This window comes from Echinops telfairi, unplaced genomic scaffold (assembly GCF_000313985.2).
Source record: "Echinops telfairi isolate 266 unplaced genomic scaffold, ASM31398v2 ScPeMD7_7458;HRSCAF=8496, whole genome shotgun sequence".
In the NCBI taxonomy this organism is placed as follows: Eukaryota; Metazoa; Chordata; class Mammalia; order Afrosoricida; family Tenrecidae; genus Echinops; species Echinops telfairi.
The window spans coordinates 47,338,992-47,355,348 of NW_022111358.1; the positions used below are offsets into that span (position 1 = coordinate 47,338,992).

Below are 16,357 nucleotides of genomic sequence, written 5' to 3' on the forward strand. Positions count from 1 at the left end.
CTGCCCTCTGACCTGATCGAAACCCAGCCTGCAGGTCACCCCCCCCACACACACACAGCCCTGTCAGGAGGTGGAGCCCTCCCTTGTGTCTGCTCCACAGCGCCCCAGGGGGCTGGGCGGGAAGGAAGTTCTCCCAGGACTGCGCTCTGCAGGCCAGGGCTGGCAAGACTGCTCTTGGAGTGTCAGCAGGAAGGCTCCCTGAGAGAAGACTTAGTTTACAGACGGACCCCGGCAGAGGCCCCTCGGTCTCGCCTCTGGATGCAAAAAATTTTCCAAGCAAAACTCCACCCAATTGTTTGATTGTCCCGTAGAGAGGGGCCCTCGCACCCTGCTCCAAGAGGGACCCACCTGCTCACGGGGAGTGGAAGCCGACCCACGAGCTGCGCCCCGTCTTCAGCCGCCCCTGCTGCTCAAGACCTTCGCTGGACTCTGGCCCGGCCCCCGGGGCGGCGCAGAAGGCGCCCCAGGACTTGGAAGAGAACACCAGCGCCATCCTTCTCCACTGCCGCCGCCGCTTCCCAGATGTTGCTGAGCTGTTCAGAGTGGGGCTTCTCTGCGCATGAACTTGGCTGGGGGGCAGCCGGTGCTCCTGCTCCTCCCCCCACTGGCAGGCTGTGTCTGGACTGGCGGGGTCTCTTCCCCGTCCCCGGGGCTGCGTCCAGAGGAAGATTAGAAAAGACCAGGCAGTTCGGTTCTTGTTGTCTGTCGCCCGTTTACTGGGCGGTGCAGAGCATGCTGGGCCCGTGTGTGGACGTGGGTTGGCTTGTGTACGTGTGTGGGAGGGGCTGGTGTGTACGTGTGAGGGTGGTGTGCACGGTGGGCATGGGCAGGGAGAGACAGATAGAGTGTGTTGGAGGAAGAAAGGATTCTCGAAGCCAGTCAGACTAGGGGGAGCCCGCCCCCCGGAAGTGTGTTCCTTCTGCTCCCCTGGGGCAGAGGCCCCGCGGGGCGGGAGTGGGTGCATGCCACATCGCTGTGGACACGCAGGCTCCTGGCGGGATGTCCTGCATCCGGGCAGCAGTATGAGCATGGTGAAGGGGCGGAGTCAGAACAGCCTGCCCGCCCCGCTTGCCCCTGAGGTCCAGATCCCCTTAGCCCCCAGCCCGTTCCTGCAGGCCAGGCAAGGTCGCTGCTGGCAGTGTCCACACCACGAAGACCTGAAGCCAGCCCTCTCTTCTCCCTCTCCCCCTTCTCCCCTGCGCCCCTCTCTCCCCTCCCTCCCTCACTCCCCCGTGTGTGTCTCAGATGGCGATTGTGCTGACAGCGCAGAGAGCACCCCCTGGACGCCCACTGCCCAGAGATGTTTGTAGAAACTCTTTGGCCTGCGGCCCCTAGCCCCGTCCCCAGGCTGAAGAGCCATTTCGGTGTCGACGGTTAAGTTGATGGCCCAGGGGGACACTGTTCCCCAGCGAGGTGATGGGCCTGAGGCCCGCTCAGGAGTCCACACCACCCCGTGCTATGGGCACCCTGCCCAGCTGCCTCCCTGGCCCAGGGCCCACCCTCCGTGCCCACCGGCCCCTCTTGCCCAGGCTGCTGCGGCCCCCTTTTCCCGGCAGGAAGGAGCCTCCTGGCTCCCCTCTCAGTCACTAACTCCCCGTCACTCCTCCTTGAACCACTGTCAGCATCTCCAGCGCCACCATGTTTTGTAAGTGTATTACCTCACTCTTGGTAATAGAATACTGATAGTCTTTAAAAGATTTTTTTATTGTTATCCAGAATAAATGTGAACGGTTTGAAGAACAGGTGTCTCCCTGACTGCACATGGTCTGGGAGCCAGGCAGCGGCTCCATCATCGGGGCAGGACGAGCGTGTCCCTGTCCCTGGAAGTGTGGCGGCCCCAGGGGCAGGGACAGAGGCCTCCTTGGAAAGGGTTTTGGTTCTGAGTTGGGGCTTCTGCTGGGCCAATTGACCAAGAAGGACGGGACTGTGTGCTGGGGTCCTTGGGAGCCAGGTGGATGCCCTTCCTCCTGATCCCCACGAGGGCACTGCTGGGACCTGCAGCCCTGGGGCCATGGTGTGGGCAGACCTGGCTGTGCGTGACCTCGAGGACCTTGTAGGAGTTGACCTTGTCTCGGGCCTTCTGTCACAGCTCACCCTGAGTGCCCACACCCCATGCCGTCTCTTCAGCTAGTGGTGGCCTTCCTCCCAGGACCCAGTGTTGACATCCGCCCCGGACGCCTGCTGCCGGGACTAGTTCTGAGGGCCCAGCCCCAGCTCGTGGGGGTTTGAGTGTCAGCGTCACTCTGCCCACCGGCGTCTGCAGTTGCTGGGTTTTGGCAGGACACCACCAGGCTGTTCTCCCAAGGCACCTCAGGGCGTGCTTCCCCTCCAGCCCTGCGGTAGACAGTTAGGGCAGCAATGTTCGCACCACAAGGCCTTCTTTCCCATGAAGCCTCACCCAGTCACAGGGGCAGGGCGCCCAGTCCAGACTGGGACCTCATCTCGCTGCAGGGCCACCTGCCCTCTGACCTGATCGAAACCCAGCCTGCAGGTCACCCCCCACACACACACACAGCCCTGTCAGGAGGTGGAGCCCTCCCTTGTGTCTGCTCCACAGCGCCCCAGGGGGCTGGGCGGGAAGGAAGTTCTCCCAGGACTGCGCCCTGCAGGCCAGGGCTGGCAAGACTGCTCTTGGAGTGTGTGCTAGCGCGCACGAGTTTCCCCATCCACAGGTTCGGCTTTCTGAAGCTAGATGAAACGGCAGCCCTTCACAGCCCAAGAGGAATCAGCCCCGGCCCCATCAGGCCCTGGAGCAGCCAAGGGAGGAAGCTGAGCCCAGAGGGAGCTGAGCCCAGGCCATGTTTCCCAAATCTCTCATTAACAGAGATTCTCCCCATCTCAGTGGCTGTTGGAAGTCACCAGTTGACAGCCTGAGACAGAGATTGGACATGCCCCCCTTGGAGGAGCTGATGGAACGGCCCTCGCTGTCATCAGGCCCCCGCTGCGAGTCAGTGAGGCAGATTGGAAGTGGTCACGTTAATGAGGTGGGAGGCGAGCTTCAGGCTCAGGCTGTGTCTTGAGTCAATCTCTCTTGAGATGTAAAAGAGATGAAGTAAGCAGGAGACAGAGCTGGGAGCGGGGCTGTCATTTGGATCAGGGGTTCCTGTGCTGGGAGCCTCCTAGACCCAGGGGAAGATTGAAGCTGACAGCTGGAGATGCTCACATGCGGAAAGAGACGAGGCTCTTCCCTAGAACGGACAGAAACCGTTCCCCCAGAGCGGTGCTCTCAACGTAGATTTCTAGACTCCTCACCTGCGAGGGAATAAATTTCTGTTCCTCAGAGATACCCCTTGTGGTGCCTCTGTTGGGGCAGCCCTGGAGAGCTGAGACCATTTCTGAGGGACCATATGGAAGCCCTTGACCCTCTCCAAACTCCATGACATCCAAGTGGGTCTGTGCTCTTTGAACCCCAGACGCTTAGGGGTTCATCCTCACTGCAAAAGTAGCTCACCCCGGCCACTCCAAAGGTGAGCTCTGAGGGACGGAAGTCTTGACCTCAGGCTGAGGCAAGAAATGTCCATCTTCTGTTTGTCCCCTGGCTTGGCCTCACCTTCCTGAGACCCCGTGGATGACAGCACCTGGGCTTCCTGTTCCATCGGGGTGTGGACGGTTCTGTGACGCGCCCGTGGTGCTCCTGACGGTGGCTTGTGTGCAGGGAGGGGATGGTGGTTGATGCCATCACGTCAGTCTCAGCGTCCTGGTGAGGGCAGGGCGGGCTGCTCCACAGTCTTGTCTTGAGCTGAGATCTTTACGGAACAGTGAGGACACAGCGGCAAAGCCCTGGGCCGGTAACCGAGAGGTGGGCAGTTCAAATCCCCATCCGCTGCACGGGAGAAAGAGGAGGCTGCTGATGCCGGTGGGTTTTAAACAGGACACTAGATCCTGGGGCTGCATCCACACCCCGGTCACCAACTTTTGGGAACCCTCTTGTGAAACCCTTTAGGGGCTGCGGGTGGTGGGGAGAGCCCAGCAGGTTCCCTACGGGACAGGGCCAACTGGTGGCTGCCGAGGACCAGTTTATCAGGAGCACTGAGCCCCCCGCTATCTCCGTCACAGCTTGGGTGCTATTAGCTCCACTGCCGACGCCACCCCAAAACCAAGCAAACGCACTGCCATGGTCGATTCTGACTCTCGGCACCCCTGTAGGACAGAGGGGAATTGCTCTGGTGGGTTTCCGAGGCTGTGAACCTTGACAAGCCTCATCTTTCTCCCAAGGAGCGGCTGGGGGATTCGAACTGCTGACCTTGGGGTCATAACCCACTCTGCTGCCAGGGCTCCGGTGAGCTGTAAATCAGTGCCTGGGTGCACATGGACATGAGGCCTTCTTGGCAGGCTGCATGCCACCCCCGGCCCTGGTGCCAGCCAGCTGCCAGTCGCCAGCCCCTGCGTCAGCATCTGCGTCAGCCTGCAGTCAGCTGTGGCCATGCGGCTCAGCCAGAGGCTGTTCACGTGGAACAAGGCAGCCCTTGTGTGGGTTTCTGTGCTTTTCTGCCTTGTTCTTAAGCCCTGGGCGCTTCCCAAGGAGCTGCGTGGTTCGGAAAGTCACCTGGGGGAGCGGAAGCAAAGAGGAGCCCAGGGAGCAGGCAAGCACGGCCAGCCGGTGCTTACTGGCGTCCCTGCAGGCAGCAGCTGCTGTCTTGGTCACATGTATTCCCATGCGTGGAGCGTTTGCCGGGCAGATGAGTTGGCCAGGACCAGGCAGCCTGGTGCTTACCGAGCCCCCGGGCCCTCTGTCCCTATCGGGACAGTTCCTCAGAAGAGGCTTTGAAAGAACAGCCTGGAACACATCTCTGAACTCATTGCCGACACGAGTCAGTAAGCACAAGTGCACCGTGCTTACCAGGCTTGCTGGGTCATCTGACCTGAGAAGTGGGTCTGCTCGGCCAGTATCTCAGCTGTGCTTGGGGTGGGACTTGGAACGAGGCTGCCTCTGGGCCCGTGAGGTCAGGGGACCAGGGTGGGCGTGGGTGGGGCCTCACTGCAGGTTTCCGAGGCAACCAAGCTTCATAAAGCAAACAGTTGTAGCATCACTGCTGTCACCACCAGCTGGCTGGTTAGTGGACCGACTCCTACTGGTCCCCCGTGCAGGGCAGAGCTGCCCCATGGGGCCAAAGTGCTCAGCCGCTGACTTCTACCATCAGGGGTTCAAACCCACCAGCTGTTCCCGGGGCAGTCTGCTTCTATAAAGATTGATTGATAGCCTGTGGGCCAGGCAGGTCCGCTCTGCCCTGTAGGGCCCCTAGCAGTCAGAATTGGGTTTACCTGTGTCAGGTCAGCGATAAAATGCCTGTGCGCGTGTGCGTGTGCGTGTGTGTGTGCGTGTGTGTGTGTGTGTGTGTGTGTGTGCGCGCGCGCGTGTGTGGATCAACCCCATCCTAAGGATTGAGTTTACCACAATGGGCACCAATAGGTGCACAGACCCATTCATGCACTTGGATTTCATAATCCGAGAATGATCAGCCGCTCCGCAAAATATGCAAATCGGGGAAGAATTGCATGCAAATGAGCAGGAGGGGGGTTCTATTTTGAGCCTTGTTCTTTCTCCTGCCTCCCACGGGAGGGTGATGGAGCTGAAGCAGACCGTGACGGCGCTTAGCTTCCTGGCATCCTGAGGCCCCTGGGGTCAACAAACCAGGGGTGCGCACACCAGGCGTGGGGGCGGGGGCGGACACTGCTCAGATGGCCCCAGTCCCAAGGCCCATGTGTCCTGGGGGTGCTGGCAGGCTCTTCTGTCCGGAAGCCTGGAGTCTGGCGTGCTGAGCCCCAGCGTGCATGTGCAGGGGCTGTCCCACCAAGCTCTGCTGCACAGGGCCGCGCTCCTCCAGGCCCTTCAGTGACGGTTTGTCTCCCATTGGGGCTCAGGGGGGTGGGGGTGGGCCTCAGAATCGCCTGGGCTCACCAAGACCACGAGTCATGCCCCACATCCAGTGGGCGCTCATCTGGGCCTTGTAAGAGGCTGCCCAGTGGTCCCCTGCCCTCAGCCAGCCCCGGACATAGGAGGCCATGAGCTTGGCCACAGCTGGTCAGTCCCAACACCACCAGACAACCACTGGGCTCAGGCTCAGGCCCCCCCCACCCCCTCCCACTCCCCCCCACCCCGCACCTATTTGTCCTTGCCCCCTGGCAAAACATCACATTTCTCTCCACCACCTCCAGGGGCCACAGCACCCTCCTCTCTCCCTCAGGCAGCCATGCTCGTTCATGCTCCCCAGCATAGCCAGGGCCTCTCTGTCCTGCCAACCCCATTCAGCCTAGCCCAGAGTGACCACCTGTGGCCTGGGTACTTGAGAGACAAGCTGGTAAGCATAAAGATCATTTTAAATCCACTCTCTCCAGCTGATAGGCTCTGGGGATGAAAGGGGTCTTCTGGCATGCTTGGGGGACCTGGCGCCTCTCTGTGCTCCTTGGAGTGTCCCCGTCCAGTGCTCACAGGGTGGGTCCTGGGGGACGGTGCATGTGGTGCCACCTCTTGCCAGTGCCTGTCCCCCAGCACACGCGTGGGGCTTTCGGTGTGGCCACCACATCAGAGTGACACATGGGTTCTATCCGGGGGTACTCTCAAGCCCCTGCCCTGTGACGCGCGCACACACGTTCGTTACAAGTTTTGGCTCAACCAAACTTGCTGCATGGAGTCTAAAACTGCCCTGTGGGTTTCCAAGATGAAAGCCCCTTACAGGAGCAGAACATCTCTTCGCTCCGAGGAGTGAACCACTGACCTTGCAGGTAGCAGTCCCACGTGTAACCCCATGCTCCACAAGGGCCCCATCACGAACTTCAGAAGCCTCCCCCCACCCCCCACCCCATGGTCGCCTGTGTCTCACACGCCCGCTCCTGAACTATTTAAAGTAAATTACAGTCTTTCTTGATAGTTCCGCCCAAACGGTTGAGCAGGCAAAGCTTTAAAAGAGGACATTTTTCTGCTTGGCTGCGCTGCCCTTGTCCTAGCTAACAAAACGAGCAACACTTCCCTAAAACCCATTCTGCGTTCCAGTGAGCCCAGTGGCCCCTTGTATAGGGGTGGTGGCTGCCACCCAGCGGGCTCAAAGAGGCCCTGTGCCCTCGTGTCCACACAGTGACTTGTGAGAGGGTTGAAGTCGATAAGGGTTCCGTTCGTCTTGCTTGGAGCCACAATCAGCGCATGTCGATCTGCTGCACAAGCCCTCTTTACAGGACTGAAAAGCAAGGTTACTTTGAGGACTCTGGTGCGCCTGACCCAAGCCATGTGTGTTAGCCCAGGTGGACTAGAGAAACAAATTCATAGACACTCGTGTATAAGAAAGAGCTGCATGTACAAGAGCAGTTGTATATTAGGAAAGCGTCCCAGCCCAGTCCAGATCAAGTTCATAAGTCTGATATTAGCCCGTATAGCCAATACTAGTCCATAAATTGCTCTTTAGACTCCTGTAGCACACGCAATGACACAGAGTGCAGGAAGAGCACAGGTGGGTGGGTGGAAAGTCTTGTGGCTCCAGTGGCAATGGAAGCATCTCAGCACTGGCGTGGGTCTCCACATGGCTCCTGCAGGTCCAGGGCACTGGCTCTGTCAGCATAGCTCCATGTGGCTTGTCAGCAGGACTCTCGCAGGGAGAGAAGCACAGAGCTTATCTAGCCTCCAGGGAGCTATTTCTCTCCTTTGTGTCTCTACATGAGGTCATCAAGCTGCGACCTGATTGACAGGCTAGACTCCACCCCTTCGCAAATTGACAGGTTACATAACTGCCATGCCACGGCATTTCCTGTGGCCCCATATACATTGAATAAGGAAGACCAAATAAGCATGGCTGCATTTGGAGGGTAGTGCTGGAGGAGAACCCTGAAAGTACCACAGACTGCTAAAAGGACAAACATCTGTCTTGGAAGGTGTGGAACCAGAGTGCTCCTTAGAGGCAGGCCTGGGGAGACTCTGTCTTACCTACTTTGGACATGTCAGGAGAGACCAGGCCCTGGGGAAGGACATCGTGTTGACAAAGAGGAAGGCCCTCAGGACACCGTGGCTGTGCTGATGGGCTCAAGCTGATGGGCTCAAGCGTAGGGACAGTTGAGAGGATGAGGCAGCACCGGGTCATTATGGGCCGGCACCGACTCGATGGCACGTAACAACAGTAAGAGGTTGGCCCTTCACGAGCCCCGGTGGCATCCTGGGTTGATCACCGAGCTGCTCACCACAAGGTCGGCTGTTCAAACCCACCAGCGCCTTTCAGGAGAAAGATGAAGCTGTCTGCCATTGTGAAGAGTGGCAATTTTGGGAACTCACAGAGGAAGGCCTCGAGATGCTGGGAGGTGAGCTGCCGGCCTGATGGAGGAGCATCTTTGTCGCCCTGAGACCTTTTACCCACGTATCTAACAATGTGATTTTTGATGGAGGGTTGGCACTGCAGTGCCAGTTTTGACCTCTGGGCGGAGCTGGGGACTAATGCCAAACCCAAGGGTAGGTGAGTCTGAGATCATGAACACTGGACTCAGGGAGCTTCCCATGTTGGCAGTGCCCATTGTGGGTGGTCACACATGGATTCCAGCGTGGAGCTTCTCGCTGGAAGCCTTCAACCCAAGAAGCTTCTTAAGATGCCCCTTGTGTCTCCCGTTGGCTGGTTCTAATTTATATCCCTTCCCTCGAATTAATAGGATCCGACTTGGTTACACGTTGAGCTGCAAATTGCGAGGTCATCGGTTCAAGTGTACCAGCTGCTCTTCTGGGGAAAGACGAAGTTTCTATTCTTGTAAGGAGGGACAGCCTCCGAAAGCCGCAGGGGCAGTTCTACCCTATCCTACAGGGTTGATGGCAGTGAGTGTGGTTTGGGTTTAGCATCGTGTATAAAATATATGTAACAGAATTTTAATATTATATGCATTCTATCAAAACCGAGGGTGGCTTGGGGATTCTGGAAGCGTTTGATTGAGGTCAGAAGGGAGGGTGGTCTTGTGAGCTGTTCTCCCAGACTGTGTAACCAGGCTAACTCTGGGGACCCCCCAAATGTAATTTTCAGCCAGTTAGTTAACCACAAGGTCATCAGTTCCAGGCCCACCAACCACCCTGTGGGAGAAAGGTGGGACATTATGCTTCCGTAAGGACTGACAGCCTGGGAACACACAGGGGCAGGTCTACTAGGTCTATATGCATCAGAGTCATATTTTTAATTCAAACCTGATTTGGATTAAGGACCGGGTATCGCACTAAGCTATTAGGTCTCTTATGCGGCTTTTAACTGAACTGGGACCCGACTCCCCTTTATTTTTCTGATGGCAATTGGGAAAGGAGCTCTGGTGGTGTAGTGGTTGAGCTGCTAACTGAAAGGTTGGGGGTTCAAACCCATTAGCTGCTCTGTGGAAGACAGCTGAGGCCATCTGCTCCCGGAGAGAGGCACACCCTTTGAACCCCTACGGGGCAAGCCGACTTTGTCCAACCTGGGCTCTGTGAGTACGAATCAGAATGGCGATGGGGATTATATACTGGACACAGAGTGTCTGGTCTCTGGTCTTGTTCGCTGATTCCTCTTGCTGTTTCTTATTTTGTTGGGTGACTCTTAACTCCTCATCTGAACTGGAAAGCTAGCTCTTAAGCCAGCTCTAATTAGATTCAGATGAGCCCCATTTGAGCTGGGGGCAGCTATACCCTGTCCTATAGAGTCACTGAGAGTTGGAATTCACTCAGTGGCCATGAGTTTGAGGGTTCAAATCCCATTACCTTCATGAAGGGGCTTCCCTATGCCCCTATCCCCATACAAGGAGCTTCAAAATTTCAGGGAAAGTTCCATTATCTTTCGATTCCATTTTCCATGAGCTTCTTGAAGCTCACCCCCCACCTCCATATGCCTCAGGTTCAAACCTCAGGCCAACGGGTATCTGACAGTCAACTTGGGGCTTCTAAACTGTTGTGGCCTATCTTGGATTTGAGCAAGGGATGCTGGTTAGGATCTGGGCACAGGGATGAAAAGCAGACCTGGGGGTTGGTGGAAGGGGCTCCTGGTGAAAGGAGACAGGAAGTGTTCAGAGATTGAGAAGGGCACTGGGGTTGAAAGGTTGTTGGTTCGAATCCACCCACAAGTGCCTCAGAAGAAAGGCCTGGAGAATCCTGTGCAGTTCTGCCTGAAATATGGCAGCCTGACTCCTGGCCTCAAGGTCGGAAAAGGATCTGTGGAAGTCAGGGTGAGGCCGAGCTAGTCAGGTGGCAGAGGCCAAGTCAGACAAGCCCAGGCTAAACTTTCTAACCTGGGTGAGGGTTGGGGTGGGCAGGGAGACAAATGTCTTAGAAGCGCTGACCCCCCCATCTATTAGTGCAACAGCCAGGGTCACACAGCAGTCAAACTGCTGACCCTGACTACCTGTAGACCCCTCCCTGCTACCCTTCGGGACCTAGCTCACTGGGTATGACCGCCCCCCCCCACCATGAAGCCCACTGTCTTGGCTGTGTGGCTCGGGCCCTCAGTCTGGCCAGAGGGTGTGTTAGGGTTTGCCTGATGTGAGGAGGGTCAGGGCCCACACCCAGAAGGAGGGGGCAGGGCCCTGGCTGCCACTGGCGTTGGGGCGTGAAGAGGGGGGTACTGGCTGTGGGTGAGCATGGTTCCCCTGGTGTGCAGGTCCAGGCTGGGGCTGGGGCGGCAGAGGGGCGGGCTGATGTGAGTGAGTGAGTGGTTTGCTGGGGCCAGACCCCCAGCTACAGCCGCTCCTAGGCCGGCCCGCTCTGCACCTGTACCCGCTCTGGTATTGGTACCTGGCACCTGGCACCAGGCGCCCCTGGCGCTCCCTTGCATCCGGGCGAGGAGCTGCCGGTGCGAGGCGACGGCGCCATCTGCCGGGCCCCGGGGTCCGTGCACCACGAACGGCTGCCCAAGTGCTAGATTCCTGGAGGCTCCCCAGTCCTTGGGAGCGTGCGCAGCACCCCCTGAGTGCCGCACCCAGCTCCTGCCCCCCCCAGGCCCCCCTGCAACCTCTCCACACATTTGGGGACGTTGGCCTGCCAGGGGTGGGCACTGGGCCCTTTCTGCAGGGTGACAGTCTCAAACGGAGGACCATTCAGGGTCCCCAGTGTGGGCTGAGGCCCCAGCGCTTGCTGGTATGGGCCAGGGGTCTCCTCCCGTGGGCAGGAGGGAGGGAGAGTGCACAGGTCTGGTTTCCTTTCCGGGGGCTGTTCCTTCTGTCCTGTCCCATTTCATTCATCCAGAAAGCTCCTCTCTGTGCCCAGCCCCGTGCTGAAGCCAGTGGGACACAAAGGACCCAGAAAGCCCCCTCCCCACTTAGTGCCCGTTTAGAAGTACTCACTCAGGGTGCTGTGCTGGCCCAAGGTGGCACTGGGGGTGGGGTGGGGGGAGGACACTGGGCAGAAGGCAGGAGGGCCCCTCCAACAGCTCTCTCAGCCTGGGTAGGAGTAGGTTGAGGTGACCAGATTTTAACATTGGTAAAGCAGGACACCATGGATAAAACTCATATCCTGGCGAAATAGCCACATGGCAGCCAAAAACCGTCTACCCCAGCTTGTCGTGCATTCTTTCCAAAAATCGGGACTTTTTCAAAATGCCGCAGGACGCGGGAAAAATTGTCAAAATTCAGGACTGTCCAGCCAAAAGCGGGACCTTAGACTAGGTAGGGGAGGGGAGCGCTCCCCATTAGGGGCCGGGTGAGGGTCTCACACACACCTGGGCCAGTAGGCATCAAGCCCAGGCTCCTCCCCCGAGCAGCTGCGGGGCCTGTGCTTCCATCTAGGAGCCCTGGGGGCTGGAGTGGGGGTTTCAGGTTGGGCGGTTCAAAACCACCAGCACGTCTGTGAAAGAAAAGTCTGGCTTTCTCCTCCCATAAAGCTTTGCCCTCTCAGAAACCCACAGGGGCACTTCTGCCTGGTCCTGTAAGGTGCCTTGGATTTGGAATCCTCCATTTCACAGGGAGAGAAGGAAAGGCCAGGGAGGCTGGGAGAGTTTGGAGGGACTTGTGGCTTCTAGTGCCTCTGGGGGAGGGTCTGGGACGCACTTAATGGGAGCAGAGGAAGAAGTGATTGAGGAAGCAAGGGAGAGACAACAGACAGCAGGCCAGGAAGAGGGCCTGGGGCGGGGCCTGGAGCAATTGCTCTGGGGCTAGGGCTAGCCCTGCCTGCGTTCTGGGAGCCCTTTTACCTCTGAGATATCAAAACCAGTTGCTGCCAAGCCACCTGCCACTCATGGTGCCTCCACCTGTGGGCAGATACCACTGTCCTGCACAGTATTTTCCAGAGCTGATTTCCTGGAAGGAGATCGCCAGGCCTTTGTTTCCAGGTACCACTGGCGGGACTCGAACCTCCCGCCTTTCAGTCAGCAGCTTTGCCTGTTGACAGGTTGTGCCCTGGCCCCCAGGGTTCCCTGGGATTTCACAGACCCGTGTTTGTGGTTGTTTGTCCCGGAGGCTTGGCGATGAGGATTGTTAACTTTTTATTTGGCCCAAACATTGCCACCAGGGTATCCCCCCCACCCCGCCCCATGTTGAATTCTTTCTTTCCTTTTTTTTTTTTCTTCTCCCATTTTATTGGGAGCTCTTAGAGAAATGATAACAATCCACAGTTCAATGCATTCAAGCGCGATCGGACGATTGTTGCCAACATCATTTTCAAAACAGTTTCTTTCTTATTGAATTCTTTGGGTCAAGGTTTTTGTTTGTTCGTTTGTTTTGAAGTGCCCTTTCACACACATACCCCAGAGGCCTGGTGGCCCAACTGGCTGTGTCAGCCTGCGGTGAGGTCAGCAGTTCAAATTCCCTGGCCACTTCTAGGAGAAAGATGAGGCTGGCTGCTCCTGTAAAGACTGACAGCCTTGGAAACCCTATATAGGGTTGCTATGGGCTGGAGTTGACTTGGGGTCACACACACACACACACACGCACACACACAGAGTGGACATGACATTAAAGGCCAGCTTTGAAGCTTGTTTACTACTGACTGATGAGCGTGTCCTAGACAGGACCCGGCCCTCATCCTGGTACCAGAGCACCTGATTGTGGTAAATGTTGACACTGCCCCAAACTCAAATTCCCATTGAGTCTATTCCAACTCTTATTGACCCTATAGGACAGGGTAGAACTGCCCCTGTGAGTTTCCAAGACTGTCACTCTTTATGGGAGTAGAAAGCCCATCTTTCTCCCGAGGAGTGACTGGTGGCTTCAAACTGTGGGCCTTGCGGACCAACCGCAGCGCACTGCACAGCCAGGATACCACCAGGGCTGACTGCAGCTCAGGGCCATGACACCAGGGTCAGAGCTTCCAGATGGACCCAATCAGAATGCAGGGCCTCCAATTAGCTTTGAATTCCAGGTAACTGTGCATTTTATTTTCCTTTTAACACACTCACAGCTGATTCTTAAGCATACAACTCTATAGGACAGAGCAGAACTGCTCCATAGAGTTTCCAAAGCTCCGGGTCTTTATGGAAGCACAAGGTCTCATCTGATGCCTGAGGAGGGGCTGGTGGGTTTAAACTGCTGACCCTTCTGTTAGCAGCCCAATACCTAATCCACTGCACTACCAGAGCTGTTGCTGCTTTTTTTTTTCTTCCCTCCCTAGTCTAGGAAAATCCAAGGAGGCTTGGTGGCATAGTGATTACACATTGGGCTACAATCCACAGGTTACGCAGTTCGAAATAGCCAGCGGTTCCCTGGGAGAAAGACAAGACTTTCTACTCCCTTAGCCAGTCACAGTCTCAGAAACCCCCAGGGGCATTTATTTCTACCCTGTCCTATAGGGTCTCTGTGAGCGGAAATGACTTGATGGCTGTGGTAGTTACTTCATCTGGTGTCAATTTGAAGATTAAGAGTGAAGGGGTGGCATTTGACCTGTCAGTCTGATCACAGCCTGATGGCCCCATTTGGGGGCATGAAGGAGCTATATAGCTCTTGGAGGCCGGAAATTCGCTCACTCCCTGCGAAACATCCCTGAGGAGACGCCACATGGACCTACCCTGATGTGGCCCTGGGAGCTGGAGGAACCACGTGGAGACCCCTGCCAGCGTTGAGATGCTTACACCACTGGATCCACAAGACTTTCCACCCACTGGCCTGAGATCTTCCTGCATTCGGAATCACTGCATGTGTTTCGTGAGTCGGAAGAGGACTTTATGGATTGGTATCAGACATATGGGCTAATATCAGACTGACTTGATCTGCACTGGGCTGGGATGTTTTCTTGATATTCAACTGCTCTTGTAGATAAAGCTCTTTCTTATACACATATGAGAGTCTCCCTGGATTTGTTTCTCTAGTCCACCCGGACTATCACAATGGCAGTATATATATTTTTAATTTTTAAGGAAAATGTGTTTATTAAGTTTGAATGAACATATGAAAAAGTGCAGGAAGCATGTGTACGGTTCCACACATAAAGTAAACCCCCCAGCGAGCCCACTGCCCGCACAAAGACCCAGAACGTCCGAGGGTAGATGGCTTATCATTTGTGCTACTGGAGATGCGTTGGCCTTGGTGACTCTGTGGACTAGTGCTTTAGCGAGCTAGAAAAATCCACTGAGCCGATCCCGATTCATAGTGACCCTGCACAGGGGTCCCAAGGCTGTCCATCTCTCCTCTGGGGGAGCAGCCAGCCCCATCTTCCTCTCAGAGTGGCTGATGGGTCTGAACCATGGACTTTGTGGTGGCACCACCCGGGGCTCCTTTCTGTAGAATCCAAACTCAAACTCCCTGCCTTCAAGCGGATTCCGACTCACAGTGACCAGGTAGCAGAAGGTTGAGCTGCCCCATGTGGATTTCTAAACGAACTCTTTACAGGAGTCGAAAGTCTCATCTTTTCCCCGCAGAGCAGCTGGTGGTCGCGAACTGCTGACCCAGCAGCCAGTGGCCCAGCCCACTGCGCCCCCAGAGCTCCTCCGTCTAGTGTAGCAGGTGTGCCCGAGACCCCGCTTGATCACGTGGCGGGGCGGTGAGAAAGAGGAAGGCCCTGAACCCCATGGATTGACACACTGGCTGTGGCAGCTGGCCCCAGCGTCACAAGAGCTGTGAGGGTGCTGCAGGACTGGGTGGTATTTGGAGCCGAGTCTGACTCCGAGTGACCCTATAGAACGGGGTGGAACTGCCTGTGTTTCCGAGACTGTCCCTCTTGAAGGGACTAGGAAGCCCCATCTGTCTCCCTCGGGGGTACTGGGGGGTTCGAACGGCTGACCTTGCATTTAGCAGCCCAGTGCACAACCGCAACGCCTGCAGGGCTGCTCGAATACTGCACGGGATGTTCTTAAACTCCAGACCACTTCCTCGAAGATCTGAAGCTGAACTAGCAGCAGCAGCAGCAACAGTGGCTTGTCCTGGCCAGCTTGGTCCTTCAGGGATGCAGAGGGCACTGAGCAGAGTGAGGCTGAGAGAGAGGGATCCCGATTCGACGCCCAGAGACAGTTTTCCCAGCATGCCCAGGGCTGCTTGGCAGGCCCTGTGTTTATTTTGGTTTTCATGAAGGCAGATGAGGCTCTCTCGCTCTGAGAGCTCTTGATGGCTCTTAAGATAAGAGGACACCAGCTTGCTCAGGGCTTGTTGGAGAGGCCTGCTGGGACTTGGCCGCCCTCCACTTGGTCCCCCACCCCCTTCCTGCTTCAGTCCATCCACTGATTGACACCAGGCCTGTGTGGGACTGAGGGAGGTGGGGGTCAGGGGACGAGGCTGGTGAGAGACCAGTCCTAAGACAACCTTTAAGTGGACAGTGGCCTCTGTCTCCTGGTCCCACAGCAGTCCGAAGGGTAGATCCTGCCAACCTATCCCCCCAGTGGAGCAGATGGGGAAACCGAGGTACAGAGAGGTTAAGGGCCATGCCTGGGAGCATCGGGTTCATCCGAGCGGCCCCGGGGCTCATCTCAGCCCTCCGTCAGATATCCTAGGAGCGTTGTCTAAAGCCCTACCCCTAGAGATTTGGGTAGGGCTTAGTTGGGTGATTTCTAAATCCTCCTGGTGAATTCCCAAGCACCGGCTGAGCACGACACCCAGCATGGCGGCCCTGTGTGTCAGGGTGGAACTGAATCCCACGGAGTCTCCAAGGGCTGGTTTCCCGAAAGCGGGTTGCCCGGCCATTCTTCCGCAGGGCCTCCAGGTGGGCTCGACCCTCCAGTTAGCAGCTGAGTGTGTTTCCCGTGGACCGCCCCTCCCCACCCACCCAGGGTATAGCTTCCCTGGCAATGGAGAAAAATGCACCCAGCTCTTTGGAGGAGGTTGGAGCCCTGGTGTATAGTGGTTTGTAAGTTGGGCTGCGATCCCCAAGATCTGCAGTTTGAAGCTACCAGCAACTGCAAGGGAGAAAGGTGGGGCTTTCTACTCCCATAGAGGTATTCTCAGGCCCCCGCCGTGGCAGTTCTGCCCTGTCCTCTAGGGTCATCACGGGTCACAATTGACTGGATGGCTATAGTTTTTTTGAGGG

The 16,357-nt window shown here is 56.8% G+C and overlaps 1 protein-coding gene across 1 annotated transcript in view; it reads left to right on the top strand.

The window, feature by feature from the left end:
• SEC14L1 (SEC14 like lipid binding 1) overlaps positions 1-1,740 on the top strand; it is a 34,031-nt gene extending 32,291 nt beyond the window's left edge. The window contains exon 16 of the mRNA XM_004709122.2: positions 1,246-1,740. Coding sequence (XP_004709179.2) covers positions 1,246-1,261 — 16 coding nt within the window. The 3' untranslated portion in view covers positions 1,262-1,740. The remainder of the gene's footprint in view (positions 1-1,245) is intronic.
• Positions 1,741-16,357: the final 14,617 nt, after the last annotated feature.